This window comes from Pygoscelis adeliae, unplaced genomic scaffold, assembly GCF_000699105.1.
Source record: "Pygoscelis adeliae isolate BGI_AS28 unplaced genomic scaffold, ASM69910v1 Scaffold73, whole genome shotgun sequence".
NCBI classification, from domain to species: domain Eukaryota; kingdom Metazoa; phylum Chordata; class Aves; order Sphenisciformes; family Spheniscidae; genus Pygoscelis; species Pygoscelis adeliae.
Window position 1 is genome coordinate 46,646 of NW_008824470.1, and position 12,568 is coordinate 59,213.

The 12,568-nt window shown below is 35.9% G+C and overlaps 1 protein-coding gene across 1 annotated transcript in view; it reads left to right on the forward strand.

Annotated features, from left to right (window-relative positions):
* The window catches only part of SLC27A6 (solute carrier family 27 (fatty acid transporter), member 6), a gene marked incomplete at its 5' end in the record, with an annotated part of 38,359 nt that continues 25,791 nt past the window's right edge, over positions 1–12,568 (forward strand). The window contains 3 exon segments of the mRNA XM_009321241.1: positions 1–457; positions 9,111–9,317; positions 11,438–11,596. Coding sequence (XP_009319516.1) covers positions 1–457; positions 9,111–9,317; positions 11,438–11,596 — 823 coding nt within the window.

A 12,568-nucleotide genomic window follows, 5' to 3' on the forward strand; every position in this document is an offset into this window, starting at 1 on the left:
GCTGCCGCCGGGATTGTCTCCTTGCACCTCATCCAGAAACTACTCTTCCCCTACTTCTGGGCTGACCTGAGATACCTGCTGAAAGTATTGGTGTATGGGCTGAGAGTAGAGATGTACCGGCTGCAAGGGAGGATTGTCACAGTCCTGGACAAGTTTGTGAAGCTGGCTGAGAAGCAGCCCCACAAGCCGTTCCTCATCTACGAAGGGAAGGTGCACACCTACTGGGATGTGGACAGGAGGAGTAACAGGGTAGCACAGGTCTTCCTACACCATGGGGCTCTGAAGAAGGGCGACACGGTGGCCTTGCTGATGGGCAACGAGCCAGACTTCATCCACGTGTGGTTCGGACTGGCCAAGCTCGGCTGCGTGGTGGCTTTCCTCAATTTCAATGTCCGCTCCAGGTCTCTCCTGCACTGTGTCAGTAGCTGTGAGCCCAAGATACTCGTTGTGGGAGCAGGTAGAGTATGCACCTGATTCGTACATCCAAAGCTTTTAATGTCACATCTCCCCGGTGTATGTCTCTCCAGCTCCTTTATTGAAAACCTGATTTTCAGATGTTCACAGAATGAAAGAAACCTAGGGCTAGAAAGGGCTTCAAGAGATCACAAAGTTTAAGCATCTCAGGCAGAATCAAGTATATCCATGCTTTGGGGGTATCCATTTAACCCTTTCTTAAAAAATGTGCATTGCAGGAAAGTTTGCAACATCTAAGTACAGCTTGTTCCAAGCGTTCAATTGCTTCAGTAGTTGCTTAATGTGTTTCAGAAAAGATTACAATTAGTAAGAATAATTTCCCATTCCTTTTTAAATAGTCAATTTTAATCTTAAGTCATGTACTTTCTTCTCCGGTACTATCTCCCCATCTTTCTAGTGATCAAAACCACTGCAAACTAGAAGGTCTAAGCTCAGACTGTACAACCGCTGCTGTACAGCTGTTTGTGGAGGTATGATAGTCTTCCAGGGACTAAAATTGAGAGGGACGGGTTTTTTTACAGGTGTAGCACGTAGGAGGTTGATTTATAATAGCCAACTTACTGTTGGCGTTGGATTGTAGAAGAAATTGCTCTGTTTGAATAGGAGATAATTGTGTTGTGTAAGTTTCCAAAGTATTACGTTTTTAGTAAGTGCTTCAAAAGAATTTAAAATCTTGATGTAGGCATGCTGTGCATTGTATATTCGAATTGGGCTTCAATTATAGAGATGTATAAACTGAAGACAGTTCCAAAACCTAAACTTGCCTCAGCATTTATGATCAAGTGCAAGTGAACCTGCAATGCTAAAAAATTACACAGAACCTTGACATTTGGTTGGAGGAGGGTCTTTCAAAATACTAAATATTAATGTTGTCCTGCCTCTCTAAAATTATTATTTCAAGTCTACTCTGCCTTATTTCTATTTCACAACTTCATGCCTTATTCCTATTACACAGATTGTGGGGTTTTGCATCCATGACACCTAAATGGTGGAATTTCCTTCCATCTATTCTCTGCTGCTGCAAATCTGTGCTTTCAAAAATGTATTTAAGATTTTTTCCTTGCATAGTTTTAAATTATAAATTTTCTCATTCTGATTGTATATGGTATGCTGGTTTAAGAATGCTTGGTAATTAAAACAAGCTAAGGAAACAAAAGCAAATTTAAATATAGTCCCAAAACACATGATAACAATGTTTCTGAACTGACAGGTTTTCATTTTGCCTTCTTACTTACTTAAAAAAAAAATCTCATTTAACACCCTCTCATGAATATCTGCTTTTGAGTGTATGGATTGAGGAATGGAATTAATGTTCAGGAAATTCTTGCTCATTGACTGTGGTGAAGGAGAACTTTGGATCAAAACTTGTACCTAAGAGTAGTCTTTATTAAAATGACAGGTTAACTAATGAATGGAAAAAAGCATTTGCAAAGTGGGAACAGCGTCCGTGTTTCTCCACTCTTAATTTACCAGCAGCTGATAGTAAGAGCTACTTACACTGAACTAACTTGTTCTAGGAGTCTGCCTCTGCTCACGAAAGAAAAGCTATGTGCAGACAGATAATACAAAAAAGATATCAATAAATTAGTCTGTGAGCTGGTCTTTCATGTGTCGGTCTTCTTACTTTATTCATGGGTTTTAGTCTCTTCATTAAGGTTGTCAGTCCCTTGAGCCTGCAAGGCTTCACAGTATTCTTCCTCGGGACTTAGAAGCTCTTTTTTATCTTTATCCGTGAAAAAAGTTGTGTGGGCTAATTCATACCACTCTTGAAGCAAAAACTTATTATACATAATTATTGTACATAATAATTTCCCCCTAATGTTTATAAAAATCACAGGGCAGTGTTTAACACTGAGGTTAAACAGTCAGTTAGATAATTCTCAAAGGTCTGTTAAACATCTTTTCGGCCAGTGTTATTGTGTGTTTCAAGGGATTCTTCCTTATCACTAGGCATGACTTGAACTTTCTTGTGTGTTTTGCTCCTGTGGCACGATTTTCCACAGGATTTTGCATAGCTTGAACATAGTTTTTTTTTTTTTGCAAAATATTTACACTAAAACCAATCAACCTGTGGTCCAATATCTATCATTGTCATAGTCAGGCATAATGTTTGGCAAGTAAGATTGTTTTTTTAATCAGAGATTAGTATGTAATGGTATTATTTCTGGACAGTGGAAATTCTAATTTTCAAAAATACGTAGGTTTTTCACTTTCTACAAACAAATATACGCTTGACTTAATAATTCCATTTCTTGTAACAGTTACAAAACTATCTTTTCAATAGTTGGATGACTTTCAATCTTGTTCATATACTGCAGCACAGCAGACATCATCCCCTTAGCAATTTGACCATTAACTGTCTGTGCTCAGCAAGACCAATTTTACTGTTGAAATTCTTGTCTGTAATGGCACATTAAATCAGGAACCTGTATTCAAATCCATTTAATATTAAGGTTTCATTTGTGCTGAAGGGAACCTTTCACCTTCTGCTGGTATCTGGAACGGTTCCCACAGATAATTTTTTATTGCTAAATCTTCCCTGCTGAGAATGGTGTGTAGCCTTCCTCTGTGTGAGATGATTGCATCTTGCAGCTTCCTTTGGTACATCTTGTAATTTTTCCAAAATGCTTTTATTTTTTACAAATGTGATACCTCTGCCCAAATAGGCTGGCTACTATTTATGGTTGCATTTTCTTCCACGCCTTGTTCAGTCCTTCATGCTGCCTCTTGCAAGATCACTCTCATTTGTGGAATTTGTACTCTTCAGTTTTGTTTTGTGCCTGCATATTTTTCAGAGGTTGTGGTTTGGTAACCCAGTCCAATTAGTATAATCTTGTCTTTCCTTCACCACTTGCAGTCATACTTTCTTCTGGTCTGACAATTCCCCGATATTTTGATTGCTTTTTCTAACTTTAGATGGGAGTCTTCCATTAGTACTTAAGTTTTGGGGGGGTTGGTTTTGACTTATGTATTCTACGAACTCTCTGTAATTGAATGTTTTATTCTTAAGCCTCAGATATGTTATAAAAACTTCAAAACTTCTCCCTCTTGTTGGTTTCTTATATGAAATGCTTATGTCTAAAAGGTTGAGTTTTTTCTATGACAGCAATGTTCTTTTAATTCATTTAGTACAGTCTAGTAACTTGGTTTTTTCCTTCTCATCCAACCACAGGCTGTAAGGCAAATATAGATCCTCTGATTTGCCAATATTTAGACTTTGTGTTCCTTTCCAGTATTTCCACTTGCCTTTGTGGCAGAGAGAGTTTTTGCTTTAGCTGCTTTCATTTGTCTGCTGTCTTCCCAGAGCATTTAGCTCTTGCTTTAATTTTTTATGTAACACTCACAACTTCCATTCCCAGAAACACTGTCTACCACCACTCCCTTTCTAGGGAATGTTTGTTGAAAGAGATTCAAAAGTTGGAGTTTAAAACTGCATTTTTAATAAAACAGCAGCTAACTAACATGTAAGTAAACAAGGAACTTGTAAAGGAGAAAAAAAGAAGCTGTATGCCCTTCTATCAGACTGCCAGCATTAGCTTACTGTGACAGCAATCTGACCTGTAGTGTGTTGCAGTTCTTGAACTGTACTTGAACTGGAAGAGTTCAGCTCTTAGCAGGACATCCCAGATTGCCATCATGACTTCTGATGCAAGGATTCAACTGTGAAAGGATTGCATTACTAAACTCCATGAGATTGGTTTACATCAGTCCTCACAGCAAAGGCTTTTCAGGGAGCATACATGCCACGTGGATACATGTGGGCAGCCTGCTCAACATGGGCCTGCTTGAGCAGGGGTGTTGGACCAAGATGACCTCCAGAGGTCCCTTACGACCACAGCCATTCTGTGATTCTGCAATTCTTTACAGAATTACATCTCCTAGCTGTGCAAGTACAGCATTTTCCTGGCCAGGATTCTTTACTCTTGAGGCACCAGCAGTGCTTTCTGCTGCTGCTGAGCATATTCTGAACTTCTTGCCATCAGAGCTCAGAACCAGGGTTTATGCTGGCAGGAGTAAAGTTCAGACAGAAGTGTGTCTACATCCTGGAGAAAGAGAGTAAACAACGTCTTTTTTGGTATTTGTGAATTAAGGTCATGTGGTATTATATACAAGTAGCAGTATCATCACTCATATGTTAGTCACTGAGTGAAAAAAATGATGGATTTTATCAAAACCATCTTTTCATAACTATTTGGAATAAAAAGCTATTGAGACCTAAATATTTAGGGCAAGGAAACTGTAGAAGACCTGCAGAAGACACTCTTATCTGCTCTGTTAGACATGGTATCTCTTTGATCCCTTGCTTTTACTTAGTCTGTGTCTCTGTCGCAGATGGCCTTTGAGTGGAAAACAGTGCCAACTGTGATTCCCAAGCCAGTTTCTGTTTTACTACCTTTACTGTCTTCAGTGGTGTTTCAAGATACCAACATTGACCCTGAGCCACAACTGACTTGTAATTTCTGTTATTATTACTTAGTGGGAATAAGTGCTGAGTGTAAGGAGTCACTTGGGGGATCAAGTACAAGTAACGATTATTTTCTGAGGCCAGGCAGTGTGGGGAAGAGTTTGGACTTGCCATGGCTTACTGAGCATATCAACCAGGGTACACATCAAAGTTATGTAAGAACCATTTCATACAGTTTTCCTTCCTAGTAACTTTCTGTTCAGTACAAGTTGATCTCATAATCTGATGTATTCCTTTTATCAGTGTAGGACTGTGTCCTTGCCACAGGCTGCATTGTTTCTTTGCTAGAAAATAACATAAAAAACCTTTTGTGCAACTTGAAGCCTAGGACAGTAGTTCAAAACCAAAACTTATTTTCCTTGCTTTCTCAAAAGAAGTAACTGAGTTAATGTATTCATGTGAATTTAATGTAACAGTTTCACAAACTTTTTGTTGAATAATGAAATGTTTTAAATGCAAGAGGGGAAAAAAAAGCAAGAAAAGTGGAAAAGCATATTCATCTTGACCAGTTATAGATTTTTTTTCCCCAGTAGAAGCTAAATAGTTAGCAAATGATGAATATTCATATACAAACTATGTAAACAATGCACACAGAACCGCTAACTACATTGCCAGACTTTAGATAAGCCATCATTTCTTCCAAAATAAATAAACCAAAACCTGAATATACTTTTGTAGTGTAAAAAGCAAACGAGTAACTGAGAGAAAACACAAGCTTAAATAGCGAAATTGCTTTACTGTAATTGCTTTCCTATATGGTGAAGTACACATACCAGGTACCTCTAGAAATACTCAAACTATAGTTCCTCCAAGAGGGCTGTTTTTTTTCCTGACACGTGGACAAGATTATAGGTTAAGACCAATAAGCCGTACACAACACCTGGCACGGAAGTTCTTCGTTCATGGAACAAAACATTAGTTAACTATCATCAGAATTATTCTTTGGAAATATGTTAGTACAACTGAGAGTTATCTTCAAACACCCCATGCTCCTGTGTGTTCCAGAAGTAATTTTCAGTTTCTGGCACTTTGAATACAGCTGTTTTAAATTACCCTTTCTTATTCAGGAAATCACTTACTGTTTCTGCTGTTCTCTGCTATCTAACTAGAAATTTCTTTCAAGATAATTTATCATTACAAGCTGTTCACATATTGTTCCAAGTACTAGATACCTGAGCACAGAAGAAAAATTCTGTTGTATAATTGATTCATAGTTCAATAGTAGTTAAAAAACCAAGCAAGCCTCTGTGCAAGAACAAAAGCCATAGGTTTTATGAGTGAGTGTTTGGAGAAACAATAAACAGCGTGTATGTTTAATTTGAAGATTAATCTTAATTATTTAGGGTAAATATGTTTCAGTCTACTAAAAGGGAGCTATGCCCTCCTGTCATTCCTGAATCTTAAATGATTGTGTCTGTAGAGTTGAAATTAATGGTTGCCATCTTTCTTCCTTTGAAGGAAGGAAAGAAAAGAGGGAAAAAGAAAAAGAAGAGGTAAGTCCTCTTCTTCTTGACAGACTTGCACTTCATGTTACTCAAATACACAAAGAACTTGGTGCATGTCTTATCTAGAACTTCTGAATACTAAAAAATTAGAAATATTTGTGAATTTCTTCATGTCATGCAGTCCCAAACAAAAACTCTGTAGAGAAGTTAAGAGTTGGTAGGTGATACAGCTTTATCTTCATCACTTTCAAAAATGTAAAAAGCAAAACAATTTAAGGAAATGCAAGAAGGAATTAATTTATCTCTGGAAAATAAGGAAATGCCGCAATGATCCCTTTGGTATCTGCAGTACTTAAAAAGGGTGATACTCGCTGAGGTTTTTTTCGCCAGGCCTTCTGCAAGAGGATAGTTTCCAATTAAACAATAGGTGAAATTTCATTTACAATTACACTATAGTTACACAGGATAATTTTGCATGATGACTTTTATTGAGCAGTTTTTCTCAATATTTGTACATCGCATTTGTTATCTCTTAAGGACACTACAGAGGATGGACAGCTGAGTCTGGTTCAAATGATTACTGGAAGCTGGAGGAGCCAAGAAATTCTTAACAATCCTTACAATTAACAATCCTTAACATCTTTGGTGGCACTGTAGTTGGAGCCAGTGCACCAATAAAGAATGACAGAGAATGCTATATTCTCTTACTATTTTTGAGAACAGGAGCTCCAACCATTTCTAACACCTGTGTTTCTTTTGCTAGGTTCTCAGCCTAACTTGTATCTACGCAAACTATCATTAGTATATTTAGGAGACATATATGTATATATATGCATAATAGGAAGACAAAAATCAGTATTAGAAGGTAATAAGTATATAGTTATTCTGTCACACTTGGTTTATTAATAGCTGTTTTTCATTAGAAGTACTATTGTATTTTCATATTTATTACTTGAAAAATATACCCTAATTTTATAATATGACAGCAAAACAGAATTAATATAGCAGTGAACCTTGACTTTCAGTGCATCGGGTTTCCTGCAGTTAACGCTATTGTCCTTAACGTTACTTTTTATTCACATTTTTTCTTTCTGTTGCTGTGTATAGTGGAAGGGGACTGTAGTCCAATGATTCAAACAGGAGGCTATCTATCTTTTGGATTTTCATAATAATTTGGGTGATTCCTTCCTGAAATCATTCTGCAGTGCAAGGAAGTTAGAACACAAAAATTTTAATGTCACGCTCCATCAGATCTATTTGCTAAGCATTCATAAAATATATAGAACTTGTACTCTGTAGGCTTTAGGTTTGTAAGACATGTTTAGTTGGCAACAGTAGGCTATATCTCTGCTACAGTAATAAAGATTAGTATGTCATTTATTAAAATATATACAGCAGTCTGTCGTTAGGAAAGTAGTTTTCTGAAAGATTACAAATCCAGTTATTTTGGTGTAAAATTTATGCAAGGGGATTCTATTAATGGTATCCATATTTAATATTTGTGAAATGAGCTTGGAGTTGACATCAGGATTTCAAATGCTGGCTCTGGCAATGCCTCATTATGAGGCTCTGGGTGAGTCATGTCAACTTTGTTTGTTAATTCATCTATAAAAACTGAGATAATAACATAAATTTATACCTACAGGGATATTTGTAAGATTAATTACATAGGCTGAGATCCAGCAAAGCACTTAAGTCTAAATGAGTCTTTAAGCATATGAATAGTTCTATTGAAAGCAATATTATTCCTATTCTTGAGAATTTTCCTGGATTAGTACTTTAATGCCTGTTCAGTGTTCTGAGAAAGTGACAGATTGTAAAAATGCTTAGAAATATAAATATTAAATGTATTACTTAAGGATTGGCCTCTATTTTTTTGTTTGTTTGTTTAATCTGGGACTCTCTCTCATGGTTTCTTTCCTGATAAGCCAACAAAATAGGTCTTAGTTATGCTGCTGTTTTTATTTTATAAAAATGAGTTTGTATTTATATTCAGGTAAAAGCCAATAGAAGGAATGGCTTTCAATGAATGAACATGTGATTGTAAGAAAATAAAATTCTCTGATATACCTAAAATCAGATTCATTAAGGTATCTAAAACACTCAAAGCACTACGTAAATAGCCACATGGTTCTTTGGCAGTGCCTGAATAAGCCACGGGCCTGTATCATATTTCTATTCTGTGAAATTCAGGTACCTACATACATGATATAGTTTTTGTGTGTGTGTTTGTTTTTAAATTAGTCACTTCTGTGCTTTTGAAAAAAATACTGCTCGACAAGAGATCGCTGTTGAGGGCATCCAGGGAAACCTGCACTGTAATTACCAGCTATGTATATATTTGCCTTGCATCTTCAACAGATTTCTTCATGATTTATTTGAAGTGGAAGCTTAACAGCACTTCATTCTGGCCTTAGCAATGACCGAGGGTTATCCAAAATGAGGTGGGAAGCAGGAGCTAATAATCAAGGCTCATCATTTTGCCTTGAGGGCTAGTTGACAATTAGACCTTGTAGGGTCACCAGTATTTTTACCACATTATATCCTGTTTTCAGTGAATTTTCATTCTAGTTCATCATTATTTTATTGAATTTATTTATGTCCATGGAAGTGACTTTCATTCCTCTTTCTATTATAAAAAGTAAAACTTTCAGAGGAAAAATACTTTATTCACTAGTTTTGTGAAGACATAATGTAAGTAACATTATTTTATGTTAATTTTTAAGATTTGCTTGGGACACTGGAAGAAATTCTTCCTAACCTCCAAAAAGACGTTAGTGTTTGGATAATGACCAAAGACTCCACTTTTCCGAGTGTGCATACCCTTTTAGACAAAATAGAAGCTGCATCTGAAGACCCTGTTCCAGTTAATCGACGCTCTGCCAACAACCTCAAGTCATCTGTTTTATATATATTTACTTCAGGAACAACAGGTACAGGTCTCCTAAAGAGTTTACATTTTCCTTCAGCTTTCATCTGGAAACTCGATTTTCCAAAACTCTAATCTTTTGGTTCATCTTTTCATAGTCAAATATCGTATTTCTTATCTAGAAGCATTATGGTAGAAAATAAGCATGTTTCTTGGCAGTGACTGTTTATATTCAGTGGTTTATGGGCTTTTGTTTTTTTTTCCTGCCACATTGTGCAAATACTATGAGAAGCTTTACGTCTTACTACTTCACAGCTAAGGTGTTTATAAAACTATTTGCTTTTTTGGTGTGTTTACAATGATAATAAATATTATTTTGTGATCACATACCACTGCCTAGCTAATATAGCTAACATTGTATCTAGAACTTTAAAAAACTATCTTCAAACAAGCAAATAGACATTTGACTTTTCTTCATTAAGTCATGTTCTATGCAGGTCACTGTAGAGACAGAAAATAGGATTAAGTTACTAGCCTTTTAGTTTAGAAACAGATGGCTGAATTTATTACCAGTGCTCCAGCAGCTAAGAAGCTAAGACTTTAAAAAAAACTGATCACTGACATGAAAAGCAGCATGATGTTGTTAAGATAAGCAGATTGGCATTCTCATTCAGCTGAACACAACAGTTTTAGTCGCAAGAATATTTAAAATGAAGATGTGTTTTATGGCTTTGTTCCCTCGTACAAGTAATTATTTAATTTATTTGCTTCAGGTTCTGGAGAAAAATCAGGAAATAAAAATGTCAGTCTAAAAAAAAAATTAGGAAGGTATAAATATTGACAAGAGGTCAGATATGTTTGTAATACTACTAATATAAATGTGGACAAAATATCTGTGTGAAGTGTCAAATTTCAGTTATGTAGAATTTAAAATATTTTTGAATGCTTGTATGTATTACATTAATTTACACTGGATTTCTTTTATGTACCATGTAACTAAAAGAATAAGGTTATTTAGTCTGAAGAGTATGGAATAACCAAGTCTAATCTAAAGTAAGTGAGCATTTTCACACTTTTTGATAAAGCAAGAGCATAGTGTTGCTCCTAAAATCAATGACTGGTGAACGTAGTTAAAAGAAAGAAGCATCTTGCACAGTCTGTAGCCAGCTATCTGTAAAGGCAGAAGGAAAAAACTCAAAACTCGGTAGAGCATTTCCTGCTATAAGTGGTTCATTTGCAGCGTAGGCTTATTGCCTTTTCTCTTTAGTGTGATGGGTTTTGGAATAACTTTGAACTGTAGCTAGAATCTCCATAGATTACACTTCCAGTTAACAGCTATAGTTAAGTCTTCAAATGAGCAGTAGCTCTGCTAGACTAGGTGAGGAAACTTTCTGAACCATTAAATTTTTTTATATTTTTAACAGTTCTCACTGTTCATCATCAGGACTCAGCCTGAAATTTGTGTGTGTACATGAGAACATATATGAAGCAAGAACACATACCCTACTCAAAATAATGGGTACCAGAGTAGTAGCCCAAGAAGCTCTTGCATGTGAGTCTGCGTGTTGCTGAGCAGAAATTCTGTGCTGAACCTGAAGAAACTCATTAAGAACCTAACTGGAGTGGATTTTCTGCTGGATTTTTTTTTTATTGTACATAGTCTTCACTGTTCTAAAACAAATAGGTAGACTTAGATGTACACATCTTAGATAAGCACCCACTGCATGATCTACTTCATGTAGATCCCATACCTTTCTTAATTACTTTGTAGTCACTATGACTCTTGCCTGAAACAGATCTAGTGTGATGCTTCTTTATGTTAAAGGAAGTCCATATGTACAGTAAATAGTTATGGCCCTTTGTTGGCTCTATATAATTTAATAGCGTGCTAACTGTGGACTTTCTTCATGTTTCCACCTATTTGAATTGACTTGACATCAGATTAAATAACTAACAGCCGAGGTTACAAACTGGCTTATGTATCTTTGTGTGTACAGAACAAACATGCAATACTGTGTTAAACAGATAGTTGTCTATTAATGGCCACCTAACCAGATGGCTGAAAATTTGGTTACAGAAGAAAGTATTGATTCTTTTATGATTTTAGAGATCTTGCACAGAAAAAAAAAAAAAAGAGTTCTCTTTAAGAGAAGCTTTATGCATGGTTTTGTGTTTTAATTACAGGTCTTCCAAAGGCTGCAGTCATCAGTCACATGCAGGTTCTTAAAGGAGCTGCTGGACTGTGGGCTTTTGGTGCTACTGCAGAAGACATAATTTATATTACTCTGCCTCTTTATCACAGTGCAGCATCTCTTCTTGGCATCGGTGGATGCATTGAATTGGGTAGGGCTCATTTCATTTAATTGTGTTGTTAACAGAGAATTAATTATTATAAAAATGTATAAAACACACTTAGGTTCACTGCCATTAGGGAAACTAATGTTTTGCTGAAATCAAATGAATAGTCTTTTTGGAATAGCTTTATATTTCTGTATTTTGGGGATAGGGGGGTGTTGTAATAGTGAAGGATCTCTCACAAGCTATCTTTTTGGTACTGGAGAAGAATTAGTTACAGTCATTTGTGCAACAAATGTTTTTACTTTCTTTTATATTTAGGTAAAAAGGAATTTAAGGACATATTAATATTTTGGCAGTGTATATAGTGCGTTAGTATATGTACAGACTAAGCATTGTACAGTGCAATAGAACTAAAATGTATTTTGGTGAATTTAAAAAGACTGACAAATACATTTATAGTGAACACCCAGCTTTGTCATATATCATTAGATGATATATAATTTTTTTTCCACTTGACTTGTGTACTATTTTGGCACAGACAATAAAATACATATTTTACTGAGACAATGTAGGTGTCCTCAATGACACTCTTATAAAAGATTTATTTGGAACTTGATGGCAAATATTTCCTGTTTCCTGAAGCATCAAGGACAAGTCAGAGCAAGGGAGAGATCATTGGATTATGGATTAATTCTGTCTGAATCTGCATCGATGAATACTTTCTTCGTTGAAAAATTAGGTTTTAGTGATACCCAAATGATTTGCTAATTCAGACTGACTTTTCTGGATATTTTCAGTTAAACTCTTTTGAACAATGTTACAACACCAACAAAGAGAAACTGTCTTCTTGCTTTTAACTCTTATCTATCAGTTTACTGTCTCACCAAGGAGGAGACTGGGTTCATCTCTCTTTGTCTACCAGGTTTGAACACACGTCTTCTAATAAAACAGCTTAAATACCATATAGTTCTCTGAACGAGGCTGCTCTTAGTTCCTCTTATGTTCTATTTTGTAGAA